We start from the raw sequence: 14,048 nt of genomic DNA on the forward strand, positions 1-14,048 counted from the left end.
ACTATGGAAGTCAATGGGACCCAAAAACTGTCTGGTTACTGATATTCTTCTAAATATCTTCCTTTCTGTTCAGCAGAAGAAAGAAATTCATTCAGGTTTGAAACAACATGAGGGTGAGTATATGATGACAGAATTTTCATTTTAAAAGTGAACTTCTCCTTTAAGTGACATAAGCAATTTGAGCGATCTAAACCCAAATTTATAAAAAAAAAATCAAAAGAAATAACATGGTATTCAAATAATATAAATATTTAAACAATTACATTTCAAAAAGTAGGTGTCACAGTATGCCAATATTGTGCATTTTAACCCTCTGAGGTCGGAAAACGCGCCCCCGCGTTTTGCTGGATTTTCTTCACATTGTAGTACAATAAACTTAAATTACTCCGTCATTTATGGTTATACAGAAAAAAGAAATATAAAAAAAGAATCTGTGATATTTCTACTTTTGTATGTGTCCACTTACAATCAAATCAAAACATTGTGCTTTTGTAAAATAAAGAAAATAAACAGGGTGTGCGTTCTGCCTCTCCGTCGCGGTGAACTTTTTTTTCTTGAGCACGTCTATAAACTGAAACAAAACTCATCGAATCCTTCTCACACATTTATGAGCCATACACCTTTATACACATTTAAGTGTGTACTTTTAAATGATCGGATTCAAACTGAAAACACATATTCTCTGTTTAAGTAATTTGTATAAAACCAACAGGATGTCCAGTATCTCAAACGCTTGCTAATTACTTTTAATTCGGCCACGCCCACTCGCGCAAAAGAGATTCACATGCAAATCTCCACATGGAACGCGAACGCCCTCGTTACCTCAAACACAAAACACCAAAACACTTCACAAGTCTCTGCTTTTCGTCGAGTTTGGAAGACGCGCTGTGAGCTTACATTGGATTTACATCAGAAGAAGAAGAACGCGATTTGAAGACAAGAAAGATGTAAGGTAAGAAATTCGTACTTATTAGTTTATGGTATTGTTGCATAAACTTCACATTGCAGTTGAACTGTTGCTAGATATATGGTGAATATTATACTATTTAGACCCGTGTTTCCTGTTAAATACTGTTTGTGGATATCTGCTCAAGCATAGATATGTATAACCATAATGTTTAATATTTTGGAGCGCGCTGTGGGTTTTAATGTATCATATTTTGGAGCGCGATTGCGTTTGAAAGGAAAAATGCACCAAACATTAGGCTTTATGTTTTTACTATTATCTCATTTCATATAATCATAACAAATGGAAACATTTGAAGTAACATAAGATAATCAATATATTTTTCTCTAGCATTGTTACTGAAATCTTTTGGAAGATTTATAGGCTGCTTTGTAAAATAAAATTATTTTATGCAGTACTGCACATAGCTTATGCCTACAAGGCACAACAAATATGGTGTTCTTTATATTATATATTGTTGGAAACATTTGTGTGTGTGTGTGTGTGTGTGTGTGTGTGTGTGTGTGTGTGTGTGTATTCTGTGAATTTTAAAAAGCAATTTTAACCAGAAAAACCTAAAATGTATTCCCAAAATCGTGCAGGCCTAGTTTCTCTTGATACCAGTATGTTCACTTTTTTCTTTTCTTTCAGGGACCAGATGCAACTGAGTCCTGCTGACTTCAACATTCACATGAGTCTCTGTACATGAACATGGTAAAGTGAAAATCAAACACCTTGGAAATGGTATGTACAATGTTTTTAGGAATGGCACAAAGGTCTCTGTCTTTGGATCATTGTTTTCAATGTGCTCTTTTGTCATTTGTATTTTTGGATTATGTTGTGTTGTAAATAAATCCAAACAATCTAAAAGCCATTCTTTTTTAAATCTCCTCATTCTTTGTGCAAGGTTGCTCTGAATGACAGGGCCTGATCGCTCCTAATAGGGCAGTTAGGGGAGTGTCTTTGTCTTTCTCAGGTGTTAAAACCTTACATATTCATGAGATGATCACGCCTCTTCGCATATGGCTTTGTCACACAAAACACGTCTTAGAAATTTTAAATCAATATATTGTCTTATCTGAATGAGCAGTCAGGGTGATTTTCACATAGTTTTGGAGCAAATATTCTAGGCTACGTCATACAATTTTCTAAAGTCTTGTGAAGAAATAATCAGTATGGGTTTCATGACCTTATTTCAGTGACATTTTTTTTTTGTATTTTCACAAACCACGCATAAATGTCATTATCTCAAAACTACAAACTTTTACATACATGCTGCTGATATATTATTGTAGCAGAGTTTGTGCTGAATACAGTGTAATTAGACTTTAGCCATGAAAATGTCACTAGTAACAGAAAAAAACACAAATGTCAGAGCATGTCAGAACACCTCCAGAGCCCAGAAAACAGCTCAGACCTCAGAGGGTTAATGTTCATATCATGTTATATAAGTGTGTCATTGATCAAACATAATAGTTCTCAGTACAGAAACATGGGATTTGTGCCTATGTTTTTTTTTTAAATAACTGGAAAATCAGTGTACCTCATTCATGGAGAGTTTCAGGAACGTACAATTAATTTATAAAAAGACAAATTGTCATATTTTGTAGCAGTTGTCTGTTTCATCTGGGATAATCAATTGGGTTTAGAAAGTTATTTATTAATTTGAAAATGATTTTTTTCTGTCATGTCAGACCTGATGGAAGAGAGCGAGGAGAGTGAAGAACTGAGTGACGTGGAGGAGGAGAGTGAAGAACTGAGTGAAGTGGAGGAGGAACATCATGTCAAACCTGGAGGAAAACTTTTGAGTCGCTCAAAGACTAAAAAGACACTTTTAAAGAAAAGAAAAGCCAAGAAATCTTTCACCTGCACTCAGTGTGGAAACAGTTTCAAAACCAAACAAAGTCTTGAGCGTCACATGAGGATCCACACCGGAGAGAAGCCGTTCACATGTGATCAGTGTGGAAAGAGTTTCACACACAAAGGTAATCTTAATCTTCACAAGAAAATCCACACTGGAGAGAAGCCGTTCTCATGTGATCAGTGTGGAAACAGCTTCACAGCCAAACGAAGTCTTGAGATTCACATGAGAATCCATACCGGTGAGAAGCCGTTCTCATGTGATCAGTGTGGGAAGAGTTTCAGGCAATCAGCATCCCTTAATGTTCACATGAGGGTCCACACCGGAGAGAAGCCGTTCTCATGTGATCAGTGCGGCAAAAGATTTACCTGTGAATCACACCAGAAGGCACACCTGGCGGTTCATACGAAGGAGAAGCCGCATTCATGTTCTGTGTGTGGAAAGAGTTTTTCAGTGCTGCAATATTTACATAAACATGAGAAAATACACACTGGTATAAGAGAGTACATGTGCTTTGAGTGTGAGAAGACATTCACTAAACCAAGCAAGTTAAAAGAGCACCAGAGGATTCACACTGGAGAAAAACCTTACATGTGTTTATACTGTGACAAGAGATTCAGTCTGTCATCAAATCTGAAAACACATGAGATGAACCACACTGGAGAAAAACCTCACAAGTGTTCACACTGTGACAAGAGATTCAGTGTGCCATCATCTCTGAAAACACATGAGATGATCCACACTGGAGAGAAGCCTTACAAGTGTTCACACTGTGACAAGAGATTCAGTGAGTCATCACATCTGAAAAGACATGAGAGGATCCACACTGGAGAAAAACCTCACAAGTGTTCACACTGTGACAAGAGATTCGGTCTGTCAGAACAACTGAGATCACATGAGAGGATCCACACTGGAGAAACACCTTACAAGTGTTCACACTGTGACAAGAGATTCAGTCACTCATCAGCTCGGATAAGACATGAGAGGATCCACACCGGAGAGAAACCTTACAAGTGTTCACATTGTGACAAGAGATTCAGTGAGTCATCATCTCTGAAATCACATGAGAGGATCCACACTGGAGAGAAACCTTACAAGTGTTCACATTGTGACAAGAGATTCAGTGAGTCATCATCTCTGAGATCACATGAGAGGATCCACAGCAGAGAGAAGCCGCACACATGTGATCAGTGTGGAAAGAGTTTCTCTTTTAAAAGTCACCTGAAGCGACACATGAAGATCCATGCAGTGGAGAAACCACATCAACACAGTCTGAGATTGCGGTAAGTAGTTCATCTTTATGTGCTGAGAAACAAAAGCTGCTTTTCCACCTTCAGAAAAGGTTCCAGTTGTGTTTCCACTTGAGCCTGGTACGGCACGGCACAATTACAAACCGTTCTCGGAAATATAAAGTTGCGTTTTGTCCATAGTTATGTTTTTCAGAGCTGTAAATTGACATGATTGAGCACACAATTAATCTATAATTATCTTGGTTGTTGATTATTTTCATGATCAATCTCATCAATTCCTTCTTGCAGCCCTAGTTAATTAAAGGTTGTATTGATCATCAAAAACAATTTAAGAAAATTAAACATGATACTGAAGAACACAGAGGTTGGTGTTTATTTGAGATGTACATTGTTTCAGGTAAAGAATATAAAAAGACATTAAACTAATTAAAATTGAACATTGAACTTTCTTGATTGTGTCATTTTAGACATTCACGCTGGGCTGGAATATTCAACCGCTAATGATGCTATGCTTTTTTCTTCAGATAATATTTCTACTATTTGCTTTGCCCTTTAAAGACAAGTGCTGACCAGATATAAACTTTGAGCTGCTGCAGATTCACATTTAAGAGCATTTGGTGGCATTAGTGAAACCAGCATGAAATAATTTGGAGCAAAATAATGAAACGGGCGTCATCTCAGCTTTGTAGGAAACTTTACTGAACAAGAATTTTTGATGATAAACAAAATCATGTTGAAAGCATAATAAAACAGCCGTAGAGCAGATAAATACAGACTGACGCACAGGCTCCACCCACTTCCTCCTCACTCGCGCCGCTGCTCATGGGTAATGTAGTTTGTTTGAATATATTGTAAAGGTTAACAGCAAAACGATCACAAACATTAAAGCAATTATAATCATTTAACCTTATAATTATTCAGTGTCAATCAACTGCAACTTAGAAATTGCAACATAGCATTAAATATTGGAATTACTTTAAATAAAACATTAGCATTTCATTGACACTTTGAACTACACTCTAAAAAACACTGGATTAAAAACAACCCATTTTTGGGTATTTTATTGACCAAAATATGCTGCGATTGACTTCATAACCTGTCCATAAACAATCAGTGTACAGTTCTGAGAACATATTTGATCTTTCTAAGCATTTATATTCTCTATCTTTTTTTGAAAAAAATCATAGAATTTTATGCAAGGCATCAGGCGTTTACATCATGTGAAAAGACCGACGTGAGACTCGTTTAGGTGACTCACATCACGGCTCTGTATGTTCTTTTCTTTGAATTTAAATAAACAATATTCAGAACAATAACTAATTTATAGATACAAAAAAATTACACAAACATGTAGTTTACTAGCCTGGGAAAACCCAGACAACTTCCGGCAAATTCAGATTTGCTCGAGAAGTAGTTTGGCAAAGAGCTCATTCAAGCCCATTTCCATGGCCTAGAAATCGCGGCACCAATCAGAGACGTTGAGGCGGGCTTTACACAATGACATTCGCTCTGATTGGTTTTAGGTCTATCCAATTGCCCCCAGAGGCATTTGAGCGACGTCCGTTCAACTTTTAAATGCATTATTATATTCAAATTGCAAACACATGAGGACAGTCTTCATGAAAGACCCACTGGCAGATGTAAGTGCTACTACATTTCTCTCCGAAACGGTAGGAAATTAAGTAAGGGTTAATGCCCGATGAGGTGTCCATTATCAGGTATTAATGGACGACGGCGAGGCGTGAACCGTCCGACGCGCAGCGGAGTCCATTAATACCTGACAATGGACACCTCGAAGGGCATTAACCCGCTTATAAAAATGTTAAATACCCTTTGACTAGTAACCAAAAGTCCAAATCATAGTCTCTGCTGCACCAATTCAACTGATATAAATACTAGTGTAGAACATTGCATAGAAACCGTGTCTATTCCTCGTTTAGTGAGATCAAATAATAAATCTAATGCAGGATCTAGGAAAAATCTAATTGTTATTAAAACAGAAAATGTTGCTATTAGTAAACAAAAACTATTTCTAAAGCTAGGTCTTCTAAACATTAGATCACTCACACCTAAGGCAGTTATTGTAAATGAAATAGTCACAGATAATAGCTTCGATATACTTTGCCTTACTGAAACCTGGCTTAAACCAAATGATTATTTCGGTATTAATGAGTCTACTCCTCCTGGATACTGTTATAAGCATGAGCCCCGTCTGATTGGTCGTGGCGGAGGTGTTGCAACCATTTATAAAGATATTCTAAATGTTACCCAGAAAAGGGGTTATAAGTTTATTTCATTTGAAGTACTTGTACTAAATGTTACGCTCTTAGATGTTAGAAAAACATCCCTATTATCTCTAGCCTTGGCTACCGTATATAGACCGCCAGGGCCTTACGCTGATTTCCTAAAAGAGTTTGCAGATTTTCTCTCAGACCTATTAGTCAATGTCGATAAAGCACTAATTGTTGGAGATTTTAACATACACGTAGATAATCCAAATGATGCGTTAGGAGCTGCGTTTACAGATTTATTAAATTCATTTGGGGTCAAGCAAAACGTCACCGGACCAACACATCGTCTTAATCATACACTCGATTTAATTATATCACATGGAACCGATCCAACCGATATAGATATCATTCCACAAAGTGATGAAGTCACTGATCACTACATGGTAACTTGCATATTACGTACTGCTGTAATATGTCATGCGGCGTCGCGTTATCAACCAGGCAGAACAATCCTCCCATCCACCATAGATAATTTCTCAAATTGCTTATCTAATCTGTCTCAGCTGCTGCCTGAACCCAAACAAACAGATGAACTAGAAGAACTAACTAGCACTATGAGCACCATTCTCTCTAGAACATTGGATGTGGTTGCACCTATTAAATTAAAAAAGGTCAGAGAGAAAAATAAAGCACCATGGTATAACAATACTACGCATGTTTTAAAGAGAGAAACGCGTATTTTAGAGCGTAAATGGAAACAAACTAATTTAGAGGTCTTTAGAATCGCGTGGAAAGACAGTATGTCACGTTATAAAAAGGCCCTAAAAGCGGCCAGGGCTGAGCACCTCCGCAAACTAATAGAAAACAACCAAAACAATCCAAGGTTTTTATTTAACACCGTGGCTAGACTAACAAATAAACAGACGTCACCCGAACAAAATATCCCGTTACAGTTCAGTAGTAATGATTTCATGAACTTCTTCACTGAGAAAATAGAAAGCATCAGAACCACAATTGTAAACGTTCAATCTTCAATCGCGCCTTATAATTCAGCTTCAATTATCACCCCGAAAGAACAATTACAGTGCTTTGCAACTATAGAACAAAAAGAGTTAAATAAACTTATCACTTCATCTAAAACAACAACATGTTTATTAGATCCTATACCAACTAAACTACTGAAAGAAGTGTTACCTGTAGTGGAAGATCCTCTCCTCAATATTATTAACTCGTCTTTATCTTTAGGTCATGTTCCAAGAACATTTAAACTGGCAGTTATAAAACCTCTCATTAAGAAACCACAATTAGATCATAATAATCTAGCAAATTATAGACCCATTTCAAATCTTCCATTTATGTCTAAAATATTAGAAAAAGTGGTGTCCGCTCAACTGGGCTCTTTCTTGCAACAAAATGAGATCTATGAAAAGTTTCAGTCTGGATTCAGACCGCATCATAGCACTGAAACTGCGCTCGTTAAAATCACAAATGATTTACTTTTAGCTTCTGACCAAGGCTGTATCTCAATACTAGTTTTACTTGATCTTAGTGCTGCGTTCGATACTATAGATCATACATTACTCTTAGATCGACTACAAAATTATACTGGTGTTCAAGGACAAGCACTAAGCTGGTTCAAATCATACCTATCTGACCGCTACCATTTTGTCTATTTAAATGGAGAAAAATCGATCATAACTCCAGTAAACTATGGAGTGCCGCAGGGATCTGTATTAGGCCCTCTGTTATTTTCAATATATATGATGCCACTTGGAAATATTATAAGGAAACATGGAATTAGTTTCCATTGTTATGCTGATGACACTCAAATATATATTTCATCACGGCCGGATGAAAACGCAAAATTTTCCAAATTGACAGAGTGTGTTAAAGATATAAAAGATTGGATGACCCGTAATTTTCTTTTATTAAATCCAGACAAGACAGAGGTAATACTTATCGGTTCAAAAAACCGCCCACAAAACCTCGCACAATACAACTTTAACATCATAGGATGTCCTGTTACTTTATCCTCTACAGTAAAAGACCTGGGTGTCATACTCGATTGCAACCTGTCTTTTGAAAATCATATTTCATATGTTACAAAAACAGCATTTTTCCACCTTAGAAACATTGCTAAACTACGTAATATGCTATCAGTTTCTGATGCAGAAAAGTTAGTTCATGCATTCATGACCTCGAGACTGGATTACTGTAATGCTTTACTAGCTGGTTGTCCTGCATCCTCAATAAACAAGCTACAGTTAGTCCAAAATGCCGCCGCTAGAGTTCTTACTAGATCAAGAAAATATGATCATATAACACCGATTTTATCATCACTGCATTGGTTACCTATAAAGTTCCGTATTAATTACAAGGTATTGCTACTGACCTATAAAGCCCTAAACGGCTTAGCTCCAGTCTATTTAACGGATCTTTTATCACCCTATAATCCATCGCGCTCTTTAAGATCACTAAATTCAAGGCTTTTGGTCATACCTAGGATATCCAGAACCACCAAAGGAGGGAGAGCATTCTCACATTTGGCTCCAAAACTCTGGAATAGTCTTCCTGATACTGTTCGTTGCTCAGACTCGCTCTCCCAGTTTAAAACTAGATTAAAGTCGCATCTCTTCAGCCAGGCATTCATATAATCCTACAGTTCAAACTACAATCCGGCCTCTAGCTCATAAATGCCAGAGGAGAACTGGCCCCAGACTGAGCCTGGGTTCTCCCAAGGTTTTTTTTTTCTCCATTAGGTCACCTGATGGAGTTTTAGGACACCATTAGGTCACTTGATGAAGTTTTTCGGTTCCTTGCCACTGTTGCCTTTGGCTTGCTCAGTTGGGGATATTTTGGGGATATTTAATTTAATTTTATCAATCAATAAATTTCTCTTGAAACAAACTTTGTTGTATTATTTTAATTTAATACTGTGAAGCTGCTTTGATACAATCTGTATTGTGAAAAGCGCTATACAAATAAACTTGACTTGACTTGACTTATACCATGGTCACTTACGAAAGAAAGAAATATTTAATCAATTAATAATACTTTAATGTGTTTTAGAGTAAAAATCGTGAGGGTTTTTATTTATTAAGCCGAGCGCACTATTTAATATCTCCCGTATACAGGCGTTGCCAAGCAACGTGGCGACAGCGACCCGACCGCAGCAGTTGATCAGTGAGTTTGAGCCAGCGCAATCATTTAGAACTGTCATCAGGCAAATTGATGGGACGCCTTTCCTAGGTGTACATTATCACTTTTTAATGGACACCCTGCAGCCAATCAGAATCGAGTATTCACCCAGACCATGGTATAAATTAGATTTAATAGAGGATTTAAACTGTGACACGATGATTGACAGGGCAGTTTAAGTGACAGGATGCACGCGACAGATCCGTCCGATAAAGATGACGAAGTAGTATGTCCCAAAGCTTGCCTAATTTTTTGCTACACATTCAAAAGATAATACCTTTTCTTCACAAAAAGAGTACATACTTTTATGGTGTAGTGTAACTTAGGTGAATTGGGACGCAGCATATGGCTTTACACGATGATGATCGCTCTGATTGGTTTTAGGTCTATCCAATTGCGCCCAGAGGCATTTGAGCGACGTCCATTGGTGACGCCCCTTTGGAAATGATTTGTCTATGGAGCTTTGCCAGACTATAACTCAGTTACTACTGAGAATGGTCTGTTTTTAACCAGGCTAGTAGTTTACCGAAGACACGCACCAATTTGATGGAGCTGCACTGCTCTGTACTGCTGCGCTTTGGACCAGCTGTAGTTTGTTTATTAAGCGTGCAGGGCAACCACCCATAATAGCATTACAATAATCTAGCCTTGAGGTCATGAACGCATGAACAACTTGTTCCGCATTTGTCAATGAGAGCATATGACGTAATTTAGGTATATTTCTTTAGATGAAAATGCGGTTTTACAGATACTAGACACGTGACTTTCAAATGAAAGATTGGTATCAAAGAGCACACCCAGGTTCCTAACCGACAACGAGGACTTGACAGAGCAGCCATCGGGTGTTAGACAGTATTCTAGATTAAGGCGAGACACTACAGGTGAACAGGGTAGAATTTTAAAATAATAGATATCACCATGAAACTTCCTCAGTTGATTACTTACACAAGTATATATAAAAAAATGTATTACAAGTTTTAGAAATTTGTATGTTTGTGCAAATTAGGCATTACCTCATTAAATATGACACATCTCGAGCACGTCACGTGATGCATCTGAATGAATCACGTTGTCAGAAATTGACATCAGCCAATGAGATTTTGCTTTTAGAGTTAAATGCCCCATTGTACTTTCACGATTGGTTGCTGATAAAAAGGAAATTACCATATTTGTATCTGACAACAATGTAAAACAATCCCAAAATCTCAAAATTGACCAGTGAAAAAACACATATAATAAACATAGAATTACAAAATATATACAACTTACATTGAGCTGTAGAACCAAAAAGGTTCCTCATAATAGGGTTTCTTGCATCCGGCTCAGTTGAGCAAACACTCAAAGCCGTGCCCATAGATATCTTATATAAACGCTAGATGTCTCGTGCGCGCTGCTGGCCAATGGAGGTCGACGTCCGCATGTGGGGGCCATCTTGCCACAGTGTGCTCGCTCACTCGTTTAATGGTGCATGTACTTTTAAATAACCATAACTTGCTCAATTTTCGGCAAAAGTTGACGGTTTGTTATAAACGTCAGAGATGTAGTTATGACACTGCATACATACACTGCATACATATGAATAATTATAACCTACATGTTCAAGCATTCGGAATTATAGCCACGTTAATAACGTTTGTAAGAAACCAAACCGTTTGTAAATCCGTCAAGATTTCAGCGAGATAAGAGGATTTGTGTGCATGCTGATCACTCACCTTAATTCACAGCTTCACTGTGACAAAATGTCCGAACGGTGATGCTGGAAGTGACTGCGCCATAAGACATCTAGCATTTATATATGATATCTATGGCCATGCCAGTACCTCTCTAAACACTCTTACATGTCTCTCTTAAAAAGGATTCCCTTTCTGTAGAAACCTCCCTAGATCCCCCTTGAGGTGGGGAGTAGCATCACAGTACAAGAAATGGAACAGCCTTTCAGAACTGTTACAGTGTAGAGACTGCCTTTTCTAGTATCTTTGACAGAACAGCTAGATTTGAGTTCGGCCTGTAATTGACTAATTCTGTAGGATTAAGTTGCATTTTTTTAATAAGCGGTTTAATCGGTCACACTGTTTCTGTGAAATTTCAAAACGGTGAAATTTACGGTAAAAAAAACGGCAGCTTTGGTTGCCAGTATTTTACCGTAAAAAATATGGTGTCAACCTTTTATGTTTGTGCGGATGGGTGGCCGGAGCACGTTAAGGGTTTTCTGTTGGAACAGTGTCCCTAACTAATGATCTTCGCAACTTCACTGCTATGGTAATTGCTTTTATCACTGTAAAGCTGCTTTGAAAAGTAATATAAAATATGGTAGCAACCTTACTTTGGACTTAAATTTACAACAAAAAATAAAAAAATACACATCAGCAGGACTTAAATGTGTGGTAAAAAAAAAAAAAATCTTCAGCTCTGTTTCCCAGTATTTTACCATAAAAATACAGTAGTAACCTTTTAGTTTTATGGGACAATCTTTATATTTCATTACCCGATAAATGCTATAATTCAATTTCTTTATACCTTTGTAATATACTGATAACCACCATAATAATCCAAACATGCATAAAAACACATTTTACAAACCATTGCATTCAATTAAATCAATTAAATGCAATCAACAAATCATTTAATATCATAAATATTAAGGATCTGTATAACATGTGGGTTTTCAATACTCAGCTAAACAGGCCAATAAGAGACTATTAACTATTCCTTTTAATTATACAAATGTCTCATTAAAACATCTGCAAAATGTTGTGACTTTCGCAGTTTGATTCACGCTCTGAACCACTGATTTGAAACAAAAGATTCATAAAGGTGTTTGAGCTTCGTGAAGCAGTGTTTCGAAATCAACCATCACTACTTTAACTACATGAGTAAGACATGATTAGCAAGCTGTTTGCATAAAATATTACATTGAAACTCACTTGATTTAATGTTTTTTTTAGATCTGATGGACGTGAACAAGAAAGGAAAAACAGAAGCCAATAAATCTGTCTCCTGCCCTCAGTGAAGTCTGAAGATTCACATGAGAGTTCACACTGGGAAGAAGCATCTCAGGATTTCTCTCTGAAATCACATCTTCTCATTCTGAAGAAAGACCACTTAACTGTGATCAGTGCGGTAAACTGTTTCATTGGGCTTCAGTCCTGAAGAAACACCTGAAGATTCACACAAAGGAGAAGATTCATCCTTAATATTACAGCAGAAAAGACACGGCGGTGTGTGTTTCAGTGCAGAAGGCCTTTACTATAGAAGATAAACTGAAAGAGCACCAGAAAATTCACATGGAGAAGAAGGCCATAACACTTTTAAGAGAGATGTGAATCTGATTTTAATTTTTAACTCGTTCTTGATTGTTTTTCATCAGAACATCTAGTTTCTCTTCCACTTCTACTCTTCCATGCAAACGCAAGATATACTTTCATGTATCTTTGAAACTGGACACTTTTCTTCTCTTCTTCTCTTGAAATGCTTTAGCTCTTATAAGTCAGTAAAGAGAGAGAGAGAGATCTGTCTCATTCACCTTTACTTAATGTTTGTATTTGCTATGTAATGATTGATTAAACTCTTTACTCATTTTATCAGCATCTCATTGTTAGTCTATTTTCTTATTTTCTTCTAATTCTGCTTGAATTAGTTATATTTTTAGTTCTTAAAGTCATGAAGTAGACTGATATGATTGCTTTTTGAGCTTTCCATGTTTTCATTTTCTCAATAGGACATTGAATGAGATTGCTGTCTGTCTTCATTATTAACAGTTTCACCCTTGATATCCAGTATCATGTTTGAGACTATATCAGAAGATGAGAAATCCGCATTAGTCCATTAACAGTAGAAGATCTTAGTGAAGCTATAGGGGATATCAATAGCGGTAAAGCGCAGGGCTAGATGGGATTCCAGTTGAATTCTACAAAATATTTAAAAGACAGCTTATAAGACCATTACTTGACATGTATGAGGAATCATTTATTACTGGAAGGCTCCCAGATTCATTAAGACTAGCTATAATGACTATAATATTAAAACCAAATAAACCCCCAACTGAATGCTCATTATACAGACCAATTAGTTTAGTGGGATGTGATACAAAAATACTTTGTAAAGCACTTGCTAGAAAATTAGACAAATATGTTCCCAACTAATTATTGACGATCAACAAGGCTTTGTACAACAACAACAACAAAAATCCTGTCAGGGTTGCCCTTTTCTGAAGTGGATTCGGAAAAGAGTTCAGCATTACACTTCAGCCCTTTGAAACGCCCCTTTTATCTGATTGGTCGAAACGCTCCGCCTTCAGTACAAGCTTTTCTTTCTGTCAGGCAGAATAAGAGTCAGTAAGAGTGCGGCACTGACAAATGCACCATGTCTAATAATGCACTATTAAAATAATGCCTGAAACGTACTCGGTTACTAACGTAACCTCGGTTCTCTCTAGAAGAGGGAACGAGTACTGCGTAATATCTTACGCTATGGGGAAATCGTACTCGGTTACTAACGTATTCTCTGTTCTTTCTATAAGAGGGAACAAGTACTGCGTAATATCTTACGCTATGGGGAAATCT

At 37.0% G+C, this 14,048-nt stretch overlaps 1 protein-coding gene across 3 annotated transcripts in view; it reads left to right on the top strand.

The window, feature by feature from the left end:
• LOC309479845 (uncharacterized protein) overlaps nucleotides 1-13,073 on the top strand; it is a 103,041-nt gene extending 89,968 nt beyond the window's left edge. For all 3 annotated transcript variants that reach the window (XM_082144075.1, XM_082144076.1, XM_082144074.1), the window contains 2 exons: nucleotides 2,641-4,090; nucleotides 12,432-13,073. In XM_082144075.1, coding sequence (XP_082000201.1) covers nucleotides 2,646-4,090; nucleotides 12,432-12,474 — 1,488 coding nt within the window. In that variant the 5' untranslated portion in view covers nucleotides 2,641-2,645 and the 3' untranslated portion in view covers nucleotides 12,475-13,073. The remainder of the gene's footprint in view (nucleotides 1-2,640; nucleotides 4,091-12,431) is intronic.
• Nucleotides 13,074-14,048: the final 975 nt, after the last annotated feature.

Source organism: Leuciscus leuciscus (assembly GCF_965113295.1).
Source record: "Leuciscus leuciscus genome assembly, chromosome: 1".
NCBI lineage: Eukaryota > Metazoa > Chordata > Actinopteri > Cypriniformes > Leuciscidae > Leuciscus > Leuciscus leuciscus.